General features: G+C 50.2%; 1 protein-coding gene and 1 long non-coding RNA gene across 6 annotated transcripts in view; both read left to right on the plus strand.

Annotated features, from left to right (window-relative positions):
• The window catches only part of Prkar1b (protein kinase cAMP-dependent type I regulatory subunit beta), a 134416-nt gene that overhangs the window by 37871 nt on the left and 76582 nt on the right, over window positions 1-19963 (plus strand). For all 5 annotated transcript variants that reach the window (XM_046421001.2, XM_046421005.2, XM_046420999.2 and 2 more), the window contains 2 exons: window positions 1727-1897; window positions 4533-4624. In XM_046421001.2, coding sequence (XP_046276957.1) covers window positions 1727-1897; window positions 4533-4624 — 263 coding nt within the window. The remainder of the gene's footprint in view (window positions 1-1726; window positions 1898-4532; window positions 4625-19963) is intronic.
• LOC131423272 (uncharacterized) lies at window positions 4631-6398 on the plus strand. Its single transcript, XR_009224614.1, has 2 exons — window positions 4631-5750; window positions 5918-6398. It is a non-coding gene; the product is annotated as an uncharacterized LOC131423272 (long non-coding RNA).

The following is a 19963-nucleotide window of genomic DNA, read 5'->3' on the forward strand; positions in this document are numbered from 1 at the left end:
ATTAGTGGGTGGCTGCCAGGCTGACCTTGAGTCCTTCCACCACTTGACCTGTGAGACTGGGTCACCAAGCCCTGTGTCTGGTGCAAGACTTCATTGTGCTCCTAGAATAGCATGCGATTTAAAACTTACAAGTTTCTTATTTCTGGAATTTTCCTTTTAATATTTTCAGAATGCAGTCCACTGAGTGTAACTGTGGGTAAGACGGGTAAGACTGTAGTAGATCTCTTTATGGAGATCTTGCCACTACTCTCACCTGGGCAAAGCTCAGGGCAGAGTGGAACACGAGGGCTTGGGGCACAGGAAGGTGCTGCAGCCACCTGGTGCAGGGAGAGCTGAAGTGCAGGGGAGGGTCCTGGAGGTGGTATCTGGAGAACCCAGAGCAACAGTAGGATGTCAGAGGGGGTGAGAAGGGATCTCAGAGTCCACTGGGTGGCTCACGGACCTGGTGGCTCAGGGCTGTGGGACTCCTGTGGCCTCTCCTGGCCTCCATGTTCATGCATAAGGCTGGGGCAAGTGGCTTCCTCAACTGAGGCCCTTTGTGGAGGTCCAGGGGAGGATGCTCACTCACCACGGGCAGAATGACTTTGCATGACCTTGAGCAGGGCTGGCCTCTGCGGGGGTGTAGCCTCCAGCTGTGTAGATCAGTAAGTTTTCCTCTCACAGTCATGGAGGCGTGGAACCTGAGAATGAGGTGTCAGTAGGGCTGTGCTCCCTCCTGAGGCTCCAGGGGAGGACCTTTTCTTGCTGCTTTCTGACTTCTGGTGGCCTCAGGTGTTCCTTGTCTCAAGAATTGTCACTCTGATCTCTGCCTGTGTGTTCATGTGGCTGCTTTTCTGTGTCTTTTTGACTTATTTCCTGTGTCTTATAAGGACATTACCATTGGGTTGAGGGCCCTTTCAAATTCTGGATGACCTCTTCTCAATTCTTGCCTTAGTCACAGCTACAGAAACCTATTTCCTAATGAGGTCCTATTCTGAGGTTCTAGGTGAACATGAACACTCTTTAGACTGTGATGGTGGGGCACTGCAGTTTTTTATTTTTGGGTGCTGGGGATTGAACCCAAGGGTGCTTTACCATTGTGCCACATCCCCAGTCCTTTTCTTTTTAATTTTGAGACAGAATCTTGCTGAGTTGCTGAGGGCCTTGGTGAGGCACCCACAGATACTTCCCAATGTTTATTGTGAGTCAGGTACCAGGGTATGGGATGAGCAGAGCCCCTTGTGGGGTCTCAGAAACTGAATTGGTAGCCTCAGACTTGAGAGGTTGATACCAGGCATTTAGACTCACCCAACAGGCCCAGAGATAAATAGTGCTTACTGTGTGAATGAACAAGAAGTGGCCTGGGGTGAGGGCACTGTGGCTGGCGCAGTCATCCAGCTTGGAAGAGGTGGACTTGGAGATGCCCTTGAAGTCCATGCAGGAGCCAGAACCCAGGAGGGAGTGGGGTCGCGTAGGTGTCTGAATTGGTCAGGGGATATATATGGCCAGTCTGGAGGAGACATTCTTCAAGACTAGGAGTCGTCAGATGGAAGTCATCAAAGGTGCTTGAGGCAGGGGTTTCTGGCAGTGGTGATGGTGACCAGGAGCTTGTGAGATAAATGGTGGGTCCCTGTCCTTGTCCTTGGGACCCCTAGAGACCTTTCCTCCCATTTCAACAAATTCCTAGGGTTTGGCTATGTCCTGACCATGTTCTCACCTCCTTTCCCCATTTCTTCTCCCTGTACAGGAAGAAAACAGGCAGATTCTGGCCCGGCAGAAGTCAAACTCGCAGCCAGAGTCCCACGATGAGGAGGTGTCGCCGACCCCCCCAAACCCCGTGGTGAAGGCCCGCCGCCGGCGAGGGGGTGTGAGCGCGGAGGTCTACACAGAGGAGGATGCAGTGTCCTATGTCAGGAAGGTGAGGGCTCAGCCTGGGGCTCTCACACACCAGATCCCCAAGGAACCCATGGTGCCTGGGGGCCCTGGTTTCCTATCTGATCACAGATGGGAGGGGAGACGTGGTCACCATCAGGATTGGAGTCACATCATCTCTACCAGCATGAACTGAGAGCGTGTTTATAGGTTGAACTTTTTGGGGAGGTGTCTCTGTTTTAGGATTCTGACCGGCTTAGGGAAGGACAAGACTCACCAGGGTGGCTGGAGGGACTATATGGTTCTGTCCTGCTGCAGGCCTCTGGTGTCTCCTTAGGACACTGATCCCGACATACGCAGGATCACCCTCATGACTTCATCAAAACGCCCCCATCTCCAGAACCCTGGTGGTTAGGGCTGGAGCACAGGAATCTGGGGCCCCAGTTCAGCCTGAGGTACCCTCCTGAGACAGTTCAGGGACACAGAGGGTAAAGGCAGCACCACTACCCACCACCAGCACCTTCTTCATCTTGCAGAATGGAAGCTGTGCTCCCTGTGTGGTCTCCTTCCTAGTGCTTAATTCTTTATGATCAGATCACAAAAACTAGTGAAAGTATGATTTTAAAAATCCATCAGACACCTTCCATCCATGGTCCCCCCTCCAAAAAACAAACAAAAAAACCCAGAAAACAAAACCTCCTCAGATCTGTAATCTAAGCACAAGAAAAAGCACAGACAATCCCAAGGTGGGGATGTGACCTGTATTCATCAAGCAGGGGACTTCTGAGGGATGCCACAGGCAAGAGGGGACGGAGGAGGCGGGACCACTGAATATTGCTGGCCAGGGTCCCAAGGCAGGGGAAGGCCGTCTGAAAACTCAGGAAGTCAGAATCAGGGGTGGAGTTCAGCTACACATTGTGGACCAGGGCTGGTTCCAAAGTTGTTGCGAATGCACCCAGGTGAAGTCAGATGCCGACAGAAGGGGAACCCGGGGGTGGTGTCCAGTGCTGTCCTCACAACTTTTATGTGAGTAGAATCTGTTCCAAAATAAAAAAGATGCTTTTTAACACGTCTGCTAGAACTGTAGGGGCTCATGGGAACCTCGGTCCAGTCTCTCAGAGGCATCTCTCAAAGGGCTACGTGGTGTTGGATATCCTATGCACCTGTCCCCTCCAAGCCTTCTGGGGTGGCTGGAGCTCAAGGTGCGGTTCGCCATGGCCCAGGCAGCCTTCTAGGTCTGCACCACAAACAGGGCCTGCGTGGTAGCTGCTCATTGTTGGGGGGAGAGGGGGACGGCAGTGCTTTCCATTCGCTCAGGAACCCCTTGGTCAGCACATGGATCCAGAGCTCCTGCAGGTGGCTCTTGAATCCCCATGGGAGCAGAGGGCACTGCTGATGCCTTCTTGCATTCCTGGCCATGGCAGCCCAGATGTCTGCCTGCCCCATTTATCCCCTCTCTCTTCTCACTGTGTCCTTTCCTCCTCCCTGGGTCAGCATCACAGTGGGTACACTTCCAAGCACGACTGAGTTGTCTATTTAAGAAATATTTTTTGAGCCGTGTGCAGTGGCACACGCCTGTAATCCCAGTGGCTTGGGAGGCTGAGGCAGGAGGATTTCGAGTTCAAAGCCAGCCTCAGCAAAAGTGAGGCACTTAGCAACTCAGGGAGACCCTGTCTCTAAATAAAATACAAAATAGGGCTGGAGAGGGGGTTCAGTGGTCGAATGCCCCAGAGTTCAATTCCCCATCCCTCTCCCAAATTTTTTTTGGTACTGGGGATTGAACCAGGGGCACTTTACCACTGAGCTGCATTCCTCAGCTCTTTTTTGACACAGGGTCTCACTAATTTGCTGAGCCTGGCCTCAAACTTACAATCCTTCTGCCTCAGCTTCCTGAATTACAGGTGTGTGCCATTGCATCCAGCAAGTTTTCTAATTCTTTTAGCTTTTAAAATTCTAAACAACTGTTTATTCTTTCGTTTGTTTGTTTTTGCTACTGGGGATTGAACCCAGGGGTGCTTAACCACTGAGCCACATCCCCAGCCCTTTTTCTATTTTGAGATAGCATCTCATTAAATTACTTAGGGCTGAGGCTGGGGATGTAGCTCAGTTGGTAGATTGCTTGCCTCGCATGCACGAGGCCCTGGGTTCAACCTTCAGCACCACAAAAATAAATAAATAAATAAAAATTAATTAATTAATTTAAAAAGTTGCTGAGGCTGGCTTTGAATTCTCGGTCCTTGTGTCTAACCTCCTGAGCTTCTGGGATTACAGGAGTGTGCCACTGTGCCAAGCTGTGTTTGTTATCTTTTTAAAAATCCAGTGAAATGAATCAAGAAAAGACCGTAACCTCACAACTGGATATCATAGCACCTTCCAGGTGGCTTGAAAGTCCAGCAGAGCCAGTCAGCAATGATCCCAGATTCTAGATGGTGCCTGAGCCTCCTCTGGGGCCATTTCAGGTTCTTTATCTTTTATTTATTTTAAACAATTAAAAAATTGTGACATACTCATCAAATTACACACCGTGTCTTTTTGGCATCTTCTGAGAGCAGCCCCACATGAGAAGCTGAAGAGTTTGATTTCAAGCCATGTCACAGCCCCAGGGCCAAGCAGGAGTCTGAAGTCAACTCTGGCACCAGACCCTGTGCCCTGTCTCCTTACTCTCCTTGGCTTCCTTGCAGGTCATTCCCAAGGACTACAAGACCATGACTGCGCTGGCCAAAGCCATCTCTAAGAACGTGCTCTTTGCTCACCTGGACGACAATGAGAGAAGGTAGGTGTGGTGAAGGGCTCGGTCCCTCTCTTCTGCGGCAGCTGCTCTGGTCCCACACCTCACTTCGGGAATCACACCAGTGCTGGAACCATGGGCTCCCAAGGCAGGAATGACTTCTGGAAATACTGTGCTGTGTGCCCCTGGTCCTGCTCAGGAGAGCTGTCTTGTTCCTGGCAGCGCCCCACTGCCACCCTCAAATCCTAGGCCTGGATGCATGACTCCCACATGGTAAGCCGGTCCTGGAAACATACCATGGTGCCTCTTTTTGCCCTCATCATACAGGGCTGGGGCTTTCTGGGAAACTGAGGCGGTACAAAGACGCCTCCCCACTAAACCCCAATTCTTGCAATTAAGTCAGAAAGATTTCAGACGTGTCGCTCAGAGCGACAGGCAGGAGTTTATTGAAAAGATAAGAAAAAGAAAAGGAGATACTTCCAAGGAGAGAGTGGGTCCTCTCAGAGAAGAAAGGGACAGCATGCCTCTCCTGCCCCCCCAGTTTTATTGGGGATCCTGGAGAAGTTTCTAGAGAGTCCTGCCCAGGTCCACCCCTTGACATTTGACTGATAGTAGAATGACATCAAACTTTCAAGTCCCCACCGCCATGACAACTCTAGGTCACTTTGGCCCATGCTGACCAGTTTTAATTGGATTCTTAATCATAAATTGTTACAGATTTTATGGCTAGGAGAAATTATCCTTATCTCCCTGAGTTCCAGGATCTGGTTTGTGTAAAGGGTCACAAAAGTGTCCCCCTTCAGGGTAACTTGTGTTCCTCTTATCAATATTATTTTGGGCCTGCATTTCTCCGGCAGATAACAGGTAGTTTGCTGAGGAATGTGACATATCCTGTCTACTTAAGCCAGGCAGGGCTGCAGGTAAATTGCTTTTTGGAAAAGAAAGCATGTGGGGGTCAGTACTGTGGGCCAAGATTATAGAATTATTCCCTTAACCTCATGTTCCCACCACTCACACCTGTTTTTCCCCTGTTAGGCTGACTGTTCCAGTACCTTCCATATGCTAGGACCTGCCTGGCCCTTGCAAAGATGGACAAAAATACATACCCCACTCTTCCACTTGTCCTTGGAGTCCCAGTTCATAGTACTCAGGCCAGGGTGGCTGAGTCTTGGTGAGTAGGCAGGAGGCCAGGATGTTCCAAGAAGAGGGACTTGTGAGCTTCAGGGGTTCAAATGCTGTGGTTGGGAAGTTGATCATAGAAATACTTGGAAAACCCAGATTTTTTTTTTTTTTTAAAGAGAGTGAGAGAGAGAATTTTTTTTGATATTTATTTTTTAGTTCTCGGCGGACACAACATCTTTGTTTGTATGTGGTGCTGAGGATCGAACCCGGGCCGCACGCATGCCAGGCGAGCGTGCTACCGCTTGAGCCACATCCCCAGCCCCAGAAATTTTTGATAAAGCAAAAAAGTAAATATGTCCCCTGACTCCTGACTCCCAAAGATAATCCCTGGAGCATTTTGGGACCGTCTTTAGGGTTACTTTCCTGCACAAACCCTCTCTCCACGGACCTTCACAGAATAGAATCTCATTCCGTATACTGTCATACCTTGGATGTCCTGAATCTCTTTCTCTGTCAATAAAGATATTTTAGTGTTTTTTAAAAAAGTCAATTTCTACAAAATTGCTACACTTTAGCTGCCTTCCTACGATGGCTATTTGCATTTTTAATATTATAAACAACCATTTGATGACTGGGTGGTCATCATTGAGTTCTTGTCCATTTATTTCTTCAAAATAAATTCCTTGACAAAGATCAAAGCGTGAGTAATATTTTAAAATTTACTTTTTTAATAAAAAATATTTTTGGTAAGTTGTAATTCTTCATTAGATCAACTGATCACATTTTATTAAAAGTTCCAGACAAAATCCAAATAACATACAATATTTGAGAAAAGACTCTTTGTTCTACTCCCCAAGGAACCACTAGCAGTGGGCTGGGATGGTCCTTGTAGGCTATTCTCTGGGTTTGCATGCATCTCTCCACCTAAGCTTACATGGGGACCGACAGTATGGTACACACCAGTAATCGCAGAAACTCAGGAGGCTGAGGCAAGAGGCTTACAAATTTGAGGCCAGTCTGGACAATGTAGGGAGGCCCTGTCTCAAAATTTAAAAAGGGGGGGTGGCTGCAGATGTTGCTCAGTGGTACAGCATTTATTTAGCATGTGTGATGCTTAGGTTAATTCCCAATACTACAAAAGAAAACAAAACAAAAAATGAAGTATGCATGTGGGAATCCTTCACCCAACATCAGGACATGCCTGATGTACCGAGCTATGAACGCTGTGCTTGGTATACTGATGATGCTCTAGGAGGCCTTCTAAAAGTGTAGATCTCATTTTCTTTTTTAGCATTTGCAGTGTTGCTTTGTAAAAATGAATCAATTTTTTTCACCTCCCCCTTTGCCAAGTTCTCCTAGGTTTCTGATTTCTGATGTTACAGTGTTTCCTCAAAGAGCAAAGCAGAGGGTTTTTACACAGCAGACATTCCCAGAGCAGCTCTGGGTCCAGGAGATTGGACTCTCAAATCCTGCAGGGTGCGCAAAGGCTTTTATAAAGTACATTTTGCCGGGTTTTCACCCAGAATGGCCAGTGGGCGGCCTGCAGGAGCTCTGTGTAGGGCTGTGATTCCCGACCTCTCACATTGCTGTGGAGAACCCCCCTCTGCCCACTGCTCCTGCCAGCTTGGTCCAGTGTCCTGTGACCCCTGAGCTTGGACCCCTGAGCTTGTTCCATAAGAGCTGGTGTAGCATGGTGTAGAGCTATGGTTTAATCGATCCTTGCTGTACCTGTGACTGCCAGGATCCCAGGAAACATCACAGGGTGGGGACTGTGGCACTGAGGGGCACGTTGGGCAAGGAGCATGCAGTCAGTCCCCTTGTCCTCTCGTGTTTTCTGTGTGCTAGAAGGGTCCACATGTGGCCAGTACTCATGTGGAGCCCATGATATCCCCACCCTAGAAGTTATTTATGTTCAAGGAAACATGGAGTCATTTTCTCTGATTCCTGGGTTATGCAGCCTCCTTGGAAGTTTCTGAACAAGGTGGTGTCCTGAGCTATTTTGCTCAGGGAGAAGGGTTTAGGCTCAGAGTTTTTTTTTTTCCTTTTTTTGATGGTACTGGGGATTGAACCCAGAGCCTTGTGCATGCAAGCACTCTACCAACTGAGCTACATCCTCAGCCCTAGGCTCAGATTTAAAGAAGACTGTTCAGCAAGATCCCCCATCACTGGAGGCCAGGGGTGACCTCCCACCCTGAAGGACTTCAGGCTCTAGTGAGGGGCAGTAGGGAGGTAGGCCCCCCAAATATACTCATGACCCAACTCCCCTGGGCCCTGGGGATGTCTCCTACATAAGCATGAAAGGACTTTGCAAATGTGACTAAATCAAGGGTCCGGGTGGGAGATGATCCTGGATTCTTCAGGCATGTTTTGAAAACTGTCCCATGTGTCCTTGCTGGGGGTGGGGGGATGGGGAGGGGCTGGGCAACACACAGAGGAGGAGGATGTGGGCCCACGCAGGCAGGGTGGGGCACTGTGGCCTCGAATCACAGAGGAAGCCACAGGAAACTGGGGGAGGCAGGAGGGTTTCCCCTGGAGCCGCTGGAGAAGCATCGCCCTGCCCACACCTGGGTTCCTACCCACTGATTCTGATTTTTGACATCTGGACAGTTGAGAGGAAAAAAATTCGGTTATTTTAAGCCCCAGTTCATAATACTCAGCCAGGGCAGCCCTGGTCACCGGGGCTAGGTGACTGAAATGTTGTATCTATTTTAAGTTGAATTTAAACATCCATTTACAGTGTAATTTAAGTTTAGATTTTGAATGGGTGATACATTCACATGTTAAAATTTCAGAAAGTGTAGAGTGAGAGCCCTCATCTGGAGACTGCCTGAGGACCCTTGCTTGACCCTGCTGGGCCTCCCAGGACCCTCTGTGGCCCCTCTGCACACAGACCCAAGGGCCAGGAATCACCTGTTTCATGGCTCACTGTCACACAGACCATTGGTAATGAAACTTCAAGTCCTCAGGGGAGGGGAGCTGAGTGTCTGGGCCTAGGGTCTTATTGGCCCTGCTAACTCACTTTTATTTGGGGAGGTGGATGCTGGGGAACCCAAGGGAACTTAACCACTGAGCCACATCCCACACCCTATTTTTTATTTTATTTAGAGACAGGGTCTCACTGAGTTGCTTAGAGCCTTGCTTTTGCTAAGGCTGGCTTTGAACTCGTGATCCACCTGCCTCAGCCTCCCATGCTGCCACCGTGCCTGGCCTAACTCATTTTTGTGCCGAATGGAAGGAGTCACCTCTGGATGGCCAAAGCATGGTGGGCACTTCAGCTTTCTGGGCCACCCCAGTGCCAGGCCCTCTCGCATAACCAGGCAGTAAATTCAGCCCAGTCTTGTCCTTTGTAGCTGAGAGGCAGGTGGCAATGACACCCTAGAATTGTGGGAGGGGCTTGCTGGATGCAGAGGAAGCAGAGGGCTTGATGAGAGACTGTGCTTTCAAGGCTGGCCCGAGGAGGAAGCGCTCTCTCAGGGCGTGTCTGTCTGTCTCAGGTCTTCTATTTTGCACAGAGGAAAGCTCACTTTCCATATCGAAATGCTGGGCTCCTTTTTCTGGCGACAGTCTCTAAAGAAGCAGGCGGATGGCTCAGGACCTGTTCCAGAGGGAGCGGTCAGGGAGGCACTGTCTCTTGACCTTTCACATGATGTCTCCCCGTGCAGCATCCAGAGCCTTTGCTTTTTTTCCAGTGTTCTAGAAGCTGGGCTTCAGGGCTCTGTCTCGCCTCAGCTGTGGTTTGGCAGGTCCAGCAAAGTTCCTTCCAGGTTTACGGGGTGTCTGGCACGCCCTGATCTCGGGCTGCCTGCGGCTCCTCTGCTTCCCTGCGTGGGCAGAATAAAGCAGAATATTCCTTACAAAGGAATCCGCTTGCGGGCGAGCACACCTTCTTGCCTAACGACTTTGCCCTCCAAATTTAGATTCAAGACAAACCCATTTTCATGGGCTGGGTGATTTTACTCTTGTCAATTTATAACGGTGTCTTTTTACATTGCACCAGAGATACTTAAGCTTGGAAAAGGGTGAAGATTATCTTTAATTAAACCCTCTATTTAAAATAAGATAATGCAGAGTGGTTGTGGGGGAAGGCTGATTCTCCCAAGCTTCCTGCTATCTCTTGCAGGATGTCAGTATTTCCAGTCTTGCCTTACTGAAGGCTCTCTGCAGCCCTTTGCATGGTGCCCCGAGGAGCATAGGGTGAGCTTTGCAGCCTCTGTACCCTCTTGCCCTTTCCCAAGGACACACGGTCCACTGGAAACAGAACCAGGGTTCCATCCTGTTGTCCAAGAATTATCAGTGTGGGGTCTTCATGTCCCAGGGTGAATGGTAGCTCCAGGGCACGGGGTCTGGACTGGTGGGTGTTGGGGCAATAAAGAGAATCAGGAGAGCCCTGAATACAGAGTATGGGGCTGGAGTGGAGCCCTTAACACACACATGCACACACTTACACACATAATTGTGCATGCACACGCAATCTCACTCGGACACCACAATTTAAGGTGTGTCAAGACATCTTTTAAAAGGTGAGAGCTGCGCACTGCTGTTTATGAGTTGTAACTGTGAAGTCGTTCTTTGTGCCTCGGTTTCCTCAGGTGTCAAATGAGGGTGATAAAACCCTGGAGGGTCGGGGTGAGGATGTAATGCAATTAAAATCCATATGTGTGTTATCATCACCATCATAGTCGTTATCATCATCGTCGATGTCACCCGTCACCATCGCCATCACCACCATCTGATCATCACCATCGCCATCACCACCATCTGATCATCACCATCGCCATCACCCTACTCACCACCATTATCGTCATCATCGCTGTTGTCATCATCACCATTGTTATCACCACTATCATCTTCATCGTCATTACCTCTACCACCATCATCATCACCACTGTCGCCATCATCACTATCACCTGCCTCGTTAGGTCCCTGGGAGGTCATCTTATCTCCTATCTCAGTGTAAAGAAGAGAGCTCCAAGGCTCCGTGAGGGGAAGGCCCTTGTCCCTGTGCTAGGCCACATAGCAAGTGTCCAAGCTGAGACTGGAACACATTACCCTGGACCTGCCCCTAACAGTCACATGGTTCCTAGGGAGGGCCTGAGGATGGCTGACAGCCTCTCACTGGGTGTTGACTGTTAGCAGCAAGAGTAGATTCTCACTCCTCCCATTGAGGCCCTGGGCAGTTAGTTCTTGGCTGGGGACAGGAGCAGCCCCAGGAGTTGGCCCCTGGGATGTTTGGGAGTCCTGGGATGTGTCTGAAGCATCTGTTTCTGGCCTGGAAGGTTGTACTTCAGGCCCAGGGGAAGGAGACAGGGGCCCCTGGGCTCCATCCTGGCCCCTTCACAGCTGCCCTGATCGGGGTGTCTCTAGAGGGAATACCGTTGAACCCCTGGGAGCCAGGAAGTGTGCTAATTAGGCAGCATTGCCTGGGTTTGCACTGTGCATTGGACCCTCGGCTGGGACCTCTGTAGGAGCTGCCAGATGGGCAGGCAGGTGAGGGTGTCTCGCTCTGGGGCGGCCTCCCTGGCAGCAGCTCCTGCTCTCTGTTGCTCTAATTAAAACACAGACCTCTGGCCTGAGTGCAGCACCGCTGGCCACGCAGCTGTCTCTCCTGCTATCTGTTGCTGTCTCTCTTCCTCCCACCCGCGTATCTTTGTAGTCTGTTTTTTTCCACAAATTGGCTCCAGGCCTTAGGTGATGGGAAAAACATACTGTCTGCCCAGTCACATGCAGCCTGAAGAAGCTGTCTCTTTACTTCTCTGAGCCTTTTTGGTCCCTTTTCTCTAGCCTGTCTTGGGCTTTGGGACTTTGTGCTTCCCTTTCAGGCAACATTCAAAAAAACAAAATTTGCATTTTGGAAAACGCAGGGCCTCATCCGAGGAGAAGATTATTGGCTTGAACATGCAAAAGATTTGATTTTCCTCTGGCACAAAGCCAGGCTTGCTGTAGACAAGAGGTTAACAAATCTTCAGTTTTAGAGGCCAGAATCCAGTGGGAGGCCAAAATTGGAGCTCTGGAGCTGGCATGGGATGATGGGTCTGTCGCCAGTTCCTGGACCACCTTCCTCACCTGCATCGTCTGAGGCTGGCTTTGTGGGACAGATGAGGCACAGAGAGCCTAAGCAAGCAGCCCAGGGCCACAAAGCTGGGAGGAGAGGAGGCTGTGACTTGAGCCCAGACTCTGGGCTGACCTGTCTTTCCCCCCATGAGTGTGCACAGATCATTTCCCTCTCAGAGGATAGCAACAACCTTTTGAAGAGAACAAGAGTTTTCCAAGTGCTCAGAATTTTCCAGGTGATGGAGCTGTCGTGTGGATTGGGAATTGTGGCACATGTTCAATCTCTGTGAGGTTCTTCGTTTGAAAGGGCTACCAGGGTGCCTTATATTGAAGCGCAGGAGACGGTAACAGTGTGGTCTTGTGCTGCATTCAGTTCCTGGGTTTGGGGTGAGAGGAGCTGTGGAGTGCCCTCATCCTGAGGGCCACCTGGCCTCCGCTGTGAGTCTTGCCCATGGCCTTGCTTCTTTGATACTTAAGGTTTTAAAACTTCTAGAATTAAATGGTGTGTACATCTCCAGCATGCCAGAGACCCCTTTCCCAGCCATTCACCTTTTTAGGTCACATGGATTGGATGACAGAGGCCCCACTCCCACCATAGGGACCTCTGAATCTAGAGAAGGTGTGGGTGCTCACCACCGGCTGCTGAGAAAAGACCTCTGCAAGTCCATCTAGGCCTCAGGACCTGGACCTGGACCCAGGGCCAGGCAGACACTCTGCAGGGTGCCCCCTAGTGGTGGCCTGGGCCACTGCGCTTTTCTGGGGCAGGGGGTGATTGGCTTTCAGACTCTGGATCCTTGAGTCCCAGTACCTAGAAATAGCCTAGTTGCTACCAGTAGGGTGAGCTGGCTGTAAGGAGAGGTCTGGAGAGAAGATGGCAGCATGGGGAGATAGGACACGTCCCTTGTCCACTGGGCTGTGTGCTAAAGACAGCACCTCCTCATTCATGTGGACCTTCCTGTTCCCAAGTGACAGGCTCAGTGAAAGCAGGTGGCCTGTCCAAGGCCACACAATTCCCTTGGTGCCTAGATCAAGCCTCCTGATGGGTATGTACGCCCTCCTCCCAGCTCCCTGCAGAATGCGAAAAACACTTGAATTTGTAACTCAGTCTTGGATAGTGCTTCCCAAGACCCAGGCAGGGGCCATGAACGTGGCTGAGAGCTATAGGGACACAGCCCCATGTGCCTCATGGTGACCCTGGGGGATGTGTCATGGGAATGTCATCCCCACTCCAGGTGGGGAGTCTGACTCCCAGAAAGCTAGAGGGGGCCCCCAGCTTTGTGGCCAGCCAGAGGGTGAACCCTGGCTCGATGGCTATTGTGCTCCTCTACATGTCCCCACCTGGGACGTGGCCATCTCTCCTGACAGGGAGGCCCCTCAAGTAGGGACCAGTATTTAAAAAGTGAATTGTTCCCCCTGTACTGGGGGTCGTCACATGGGACATGTCCATTGGATGCTGCAGGACCACTGAGGGAGAAGTGACTGATTCTCCCCTGGGGAGAGGGAGCTTTCAGCTGTGCCTTCAAGGATGGCTAGTTTTCCAGGCAAGGCAGAGCAGGGAGACCTTCCCAGGGAGAGTGCTCATGCTAAGGTTGGAGGTTCTGGACAGGTGCCAGGTGAGCTGGGAGCTGGGTTGGTCACCCAAGGAGTGGAGCTGAATGACACGGCTGCAGCCCGTGGCCAGGGCTGCTCAGCAGGAAGCTGCTGTTTCTGGAAACAGAGGTGCAAGGGGCAGACCAGAGCAGTGTGATATGTCTGCCAGTCAGAAATTTCTGGTGCGTTCCTCTTGGATATCATCTCGTGTCAGCCCACCTCCTCCCCTTATTCCTTTTGCAGACATCTGTGCGCTGGGCTCGCTGGGTCCAAGGGACGGATTTCACTTCTGAAGGATGTGTCTGGAAAGCTTGCCCTGACTCCTGCTGGCCCAGCTGTGTGTTAGGAGTCTGTTGGATCAGCCTTGTGGCTCTTGGGCCTGTCTATTAGGGAAATCACATCTCACCATCAGGCCGGTTTCTGGGCTGTGGCCTGCTCAGGAACCCTTTTTAGAAGGACCCCTTGCTGAGACCTGGGCTCTATCATTGCAAATTTCTCATCTTTGGAGAGGGGGCTGCACTGTTGACTGCACCAAGCCCTAAAATGATAACCTGATTCTTTGAGAGCTATCCTGATGGCTGAGTTATTTCTTTGCTTTTTTCTGTCCTCCTCCTCCTCCTCCTCCTCCTCCTCCTCCTCCTCCTCCTCCTCCTCCTCCTCTTCCTCCTCTACTTTTTGTTATACTAGGGATTAACCCTGAAGTGTTTTACCATTGTCCCACACCCCCCAGCCCTTTTTAGTTTGAGTCAGGCTCTCACTAAGTTGCTTAAGTTCCTGAGGCTGGCCTTGAATTTGCAGTCCTCCTGCCTCAGCCTCCTGAGCTGCTGGGATTACAGGCATGAGCCACCACACCTGGCTTGCCTGAGTTATTTCTAAACTAACAAATTCAGGCTGTGATTAAACACATTGCACTTATTTTCCCAAGTAGCTGCTGGTCTTCTGACCTGGTCTATGACACTTTTTCTCATGCAGAAGTTTTAAATTTGTTCTGTGTCTTTTCCCTAAATTTTAAAAATGTGGTTAAATGTATGTGACATAAAAATCCATCACTTTAACCACTCCTAAGTGGAGAGTCCAGCAGCATCTCCACTGTCTACCCCCAGTCCTTCTCATCTTCCTCAATGGAGACAGCATCCCTTAGACATTCATTCTCCAGATCCTCCGCAGCCCTCGGCTCCCACCATCCTACTCTGTACCCATGGAGCCAACTGCTCTAGGGACCTCTTTGAGTAGAATCAGACAGTACTTATCCTTGACTGGGTGTCGCCCTCTCTAGGTACATCCATCTCTAGTCTGTGTCAGAATCTTACTCCTTGTTATGCTGAGGATACTCCTGAAGCCTCGCTTAGATTTTCATCCTGGGGTCTGGTGGCAGTGGAGGGGTTGGGGTTCAGGTTTGGTCCTGTGGAGCTGAGGGGCCTGTAGCACCTGGGGTGGAGGCCCAGTAAGCTGTGAAGAGTCACCAACCAGGAATCCCTGGCCTCGTATATCCCAGCTTAACTTTTTCAGTCAATGGTGTCTTCAGTTTCTAGACTTTTGAGTTCTGTAGCCTATTGTTTTAAAATCTGGAGAACTCACATAGCATAGCTAACTCTGTGTTTGGGCAAGTAAGAGCTGCCCTCTGCATTCACATCGTTTCCTCAGAGGGGGTAAAGAAACACCAAGGAGGCATTCAGGACAGAGCCTGCTACCTGTGCACCTGGCTTTCTCACACTCGCCCCCTGCCCTCTCTTTCCCACTTGGCCTTACCTGTGACAGCAGCTCTGGGCAGGAGCCATGCATGTGTCCCGGTGCAAGCTGTGCTGCCGGTGAGGAATGTGGCTGTGTCCAGCCTGGAGGAGGCCCAGATCCACCTCACAGGACTGCCTGGAGCTGCCTTCCCTGCAGTGGGCAGCCTCAGTCCCCAGCACACTGTGCAGGAGGTCAGGAGCTTGGCCAGAGAGGAGAGGCCTCCAGGCAGCCCAGGAAGGGCAGGGTGGCCCCGGGGCCAGGAATCAGGGTCTGAGGAATCAAAACCCTGCATCTTCCTTGAGCTTCCACTGTGAGCAGCCCTCCCCATCCCTGCTCACCAGCACCTTTAGCAGGCAGGTTAGGGAAGGTGGTTAGGGAAGAGACACAGGCTCCCACCCTGGGGCCAGCACTTACACCCTATTCTCCTAGCCAGATTTTCCCTAGGGGTTTAGCCTGGGGCTGTACTGGGTAGAAGGGCAAGGCCTTGTGTCTCCAGGTTGGGGTGACACATTCCATCTGCTTACAGGTTTTTGAGGCTTGGACTTTCTGACCAGAGCTGATATCTGCTATCCTTCCCCTGTCTGAGTATCCCAGGGGGGACAGTAGGGCACAGACCAGGGAAGCCAAATATCCCTGTAGGCCTAGGTCTCGGCTGACCCTCAGCAAGGAGTGGGGAGGGTGGTGCCCAGGCTTGGCAGACAAAAGCCAACCTGAGCAAGACCCAATTTTACATCAGTCTTACTTCACAGGTCTGCCCTCCTGGTCATGGGTAGCCACACCCAGCCGAGGCTCTGGAAGGACTTCTGTCAACCTCATAGGGGCCTGCAGTACAGAGGGCTTGGGATGGCAGGGGAACATTATTGGATACCCTGGTGTCCCTCCCCTGCACCATTGACAGCCTTACCACTGGAGCCTAGGAAGGGTGAGCCTTCCTTTCTTGTCACCAAGGGGGAAGCAGTTTGCTCAGGCCCCTCTTGGTCTCAAGGGGGCAGAAATATCTCCAAGTGCCTCCTCAGGAAGGTCACAGGGCAGCTCCTCCTTTTCCTCCTGAATGTTGCATTTTTCGTTCTAATAAAAATTCATAATCTGGAAATGGAGAAATAGAGAGGAAAACAGACCACCCAAAGTGTCCCTTGTCAGCATCTCAGCATTTCCTCTACAGCTTTTTTTTCCCCTGTGTTAAGTTTTTTAGGAGGAGGCAAAGGGGGTACCAAGTATTGAACTCAAGGGCACTCAACCACTGAGCCACATCCCCCGCCCTATTTTTTTTTTAATATTTATTTTTTAGTTGTAGGTGGACACAATACCTTTATTTTATTATTATGTGGTGCTGATGATGGAACCCAGTGCCTCAAGCATGCTAGCACGGAGCCACACCCCAGCGCCCCCAGCCCTATTTTGTATTTTGTTTAGAAACAGGGTCTCGCTGAGTTGCTTAGCACCTTGCCATTGCTGAGGCTGGCTTTGCACTCGTGATCCTCCTGCCTCAGCTTCCTGAGCCGCTGGGATTACAGGCATGCGCCACCGCACCTGAACTTTTGAAGCTCAACTGCGCCGATATCCTCCGTTCCCTCCCATCCATGTCAGGCCATGGCTCGCCCATGGTGCCTGCCTGCGTTCCCATGGCAATGTGAGCAGCTGCCACTGATGTGCCTTCCTGTTCCCCCCTGGCGATTGTCACGGAGTGTGTAGCCTTCCCCATGGGGACCAGAGTCTTTGGATTGTATCGGTCTAATGAGTTTTCAGTTAATCCTGCGAAGATGCCCGGGAGTCATTGTGAGGAAGGGGTGTCATTCTTTATTAGGTTAAAAGGCCTCCAAGATACTGTTTTTTAAAAACGTTTATCATGGAAAATTTCACAAGTATTCAAAGGAAGAGAAACTGGGGCACACACCACGTGGTCCCCACAGACGGTTCCCAGTCGGTCTGTTGGTTTTTGTCTTCTTCCCACCCACCGACCCCAGAAGCTACTCTCAGCCATCAGACAGTTGTCTGTGAATATTTCAGTCCAAGTCTGCTAAATTTCAATCTGGCTTCTTGTTCTTGTGGCCTCCCCACATCCGATACGCATGGCGGGGTAGCATGGCTGTTCCTTGTAGGGGCGCGGAGCTGCTGCCCAGGGTGCTGTCTCTGGAGTGGGCTGCCTGAGGGATTCACTTCCCCTTCAGGGGCTCAGCTGGAGCTGTCAAGGAGTGTCCCTGTGCAGTCCTCTGGGCTCTCTCTGCTGCTCTGGGGATTACAGGAAGGTGGCCTTTGGAGCAGGTAGCACTGTCAGAAAAGAGGCAGGACCTCCGGACAAGACACTGATTTTCATGTTTGACAAGCTGCTCACTGAAGATCTGACCCTCCCTGCTTCTCATCTTGTGGGGTGACAGCTGGCTCATGCTTGTCCTTCAGAAAAAGCAACAGTTGCTAAGAGTCGGGCAAACAAAGATGTGCTTTGACTCCCAGGAACAGCTGCAGGAGGGGGACAGCCGTGTCCTGTCAGCTGCTGAATCAGAATATTCAGGCTGCCTGAAATGGAGCTCTTTAACCCTTTGGCGCCACTGAGAGCTTCCTCTCCTCCCTGTCCCCCAAGAAACGTCTTATTTTCTAACGGGCAAGCTTTCTTGCTTCTCAACGCTAGACATTAAAGTTCTCGGACTGAATTGAGGCTAATCTGGGTTATTGAGGAAGAGGAGGTCAGTATGATTCAGTCCTTTGTCCATCCATCCAACCTCCCACCATCCATCCATCCAATGATTCATGCACACATGCGTTCATTCATTTATAGATCCATCCATTCATCCATCCAGCTAACTTAGGCTTGTTACCCACCTACCATTCATCCATCCCTCCATCCATCCATCATCTACCCATCCATTCAAATATTCATTTATACATTAATTCATTTATACATCCTTCTATTCATTTGTCCACCTACCCACTCACCACCATCCATCCATCCAATTATCATCCACATATGCATTCATTCATTCATCCACCCGTCAGTTCATTCACTTATACATCTCTTTATCATCCATCCATCCATCCATCCACCCATCTACTCACCATCCATTCACCCATTTATTCACTCACCTATCCAATAAATACTGATGGTGAGTCTTCTATGTGCCAGGTACAGACAAATAAGGCCCATAAATGTGACAGGATTGAGAGGGGAACATGCAGATTGTTGCTCTTTCTTCCAAGAAGAAAGTGCCTCTTGGTTCCTACCCTCAAGGTGGGGGAGGGGAAGGTGGATCCAGAAAGCATTGTGCCCCCATAATTGAATCCTTGTCTTCCCAAGACTCATAAGCTGATTTTCTGACAGTGAGAAACCTGATTCCTCACACTCGTAGGGCTGTATCCCCACAAACAACCTTTTGTTCTCTCTTGTATGACTCCCAAATGCACCTACAAGGTAAGGCTGTGATTACCTTCATACACAGAGGAAGGAAAGTGAGGGGAGGGAGACTCCCCTGAAACATGCTCTCATCCACCAGAGATCTGTGTCTTGATTGTGAATCTTGCATGGCCAGTTGGAGAAGCGCCACAGTAATGGGAGCTACCTTCACTCCTTCATTCAGCAAGTGTTTATTGAGCATCTGCTTTAGTCCAGACCTGCTCTAGGGGATGGAGATACACAGACAACCCAGATGAAAACCCTTGGCTTTATGGAGCTTTGTTCTAATAGAAGAGACAAAGAGTGAACAAGATACATTGCTGACGTATATAGTGTATGAAGGAATTAGGGAGTGCTAGAGAGAAATCTGAGGCCATGGGGCTGAGACTGTAGTGTTGGAGGCCTGGGAAGGCCTTGCTGAGAAGGGAGGTTTGAAGAAAAGCCCAGGGACAGTGGAAGTGAACCAGGCAGGTGTCAGGATTCACAGCAACGGGAGTGCAGGTGTAAAGCCACTGAGGTCAGGGACATACCTGGAATGATTAAAAATCCCCAAGGAGGCCAGTGAGGCTGAAATAGAGCCAGGGAAGAGGCCAGTGATAGACAATGAGGATAGAGGAATGGGGGCCACATCATGTAGGGTCTTCAGACACTCAGGACCTAGGAAAGCTATAGGCAGAGGACTTGCATGTTCTAGCAGGGTCGGTCTACTCTCTATTAAGATTAGTCTGGAGGGTAGAGGGGATAAGGGCAGAAGTGGAAAGCCCACTTAAGCTGTTTTGCTAACCCAGGCGGAGGTGGTGATATCTTGGACCATGGCCATACCTTTGGAGGTGATATGTGGTTGGTTGGTTTTCCAATATCAGGGAAGAGGCTATGTTTAGCCTGAGATGGTTCAGCTGTGAGATTGTTTCCAGTCTGGGTTCCTCTCTTGGTTGTGGGATTCCTTGGAGGCAAAGGAAACAAACATCAATGATGGTGTTGAAGGTGATGATGATGGAGATAGTGATGATGGTAATGGCGATGATGTTGGCAATGATGGTAGTAGTGATGATATTAATGGTAGTGGCAGTGATTATGGTGATGACAAAGGTGTGATGATAAAGAAGGTGATGATGGTGATGTTGATGATGCTGATAAAGATGGTAATAATGGTGAGAGTAATATAATTATGATGGTGCTGCTGATGGTTATGGTAGTGATGATGGTGATGGTGATGATGGTGCTAATGATGGTGATGGTGATGATGGTGGTAGTGATGGTGATGGTAGTGAAAAGGTTCACACAAAGATGGTGATGATGGTGGTGATGAGATGGTGATGATTGTGACTGTGGTATGACAGTTATAATGATATTCATGGTGATGGTGATGATGCTGGTGCTGATGATGCTGATGATGAAAGTGACAGTAAAAATGATGGTGATGGTGGTGGAGTTAATAAAGATGGCGATGATGGTGACAGTGATGTGATAGTTATACTGATGGTAGTCATGGTGGTGATGGTGGT

The sequence above is a fragment of the Marmota monax genome, unplaced genomic scaffold, assembly GCF_021218885.2.
Source record: "Marmota monax isolate L192 unplaced genomic scaffold, Marmota_monax_Labrador192_F-V1.1 WCK01_AAM20220418_F8-fsc00266, whole genome shotgun sequence".
Lineage (NCBI taxonomy): Eukaryota > Metazoa > Chordata > Mammalia > Rodentia > Sciuridae > Marmota > Marmota monax.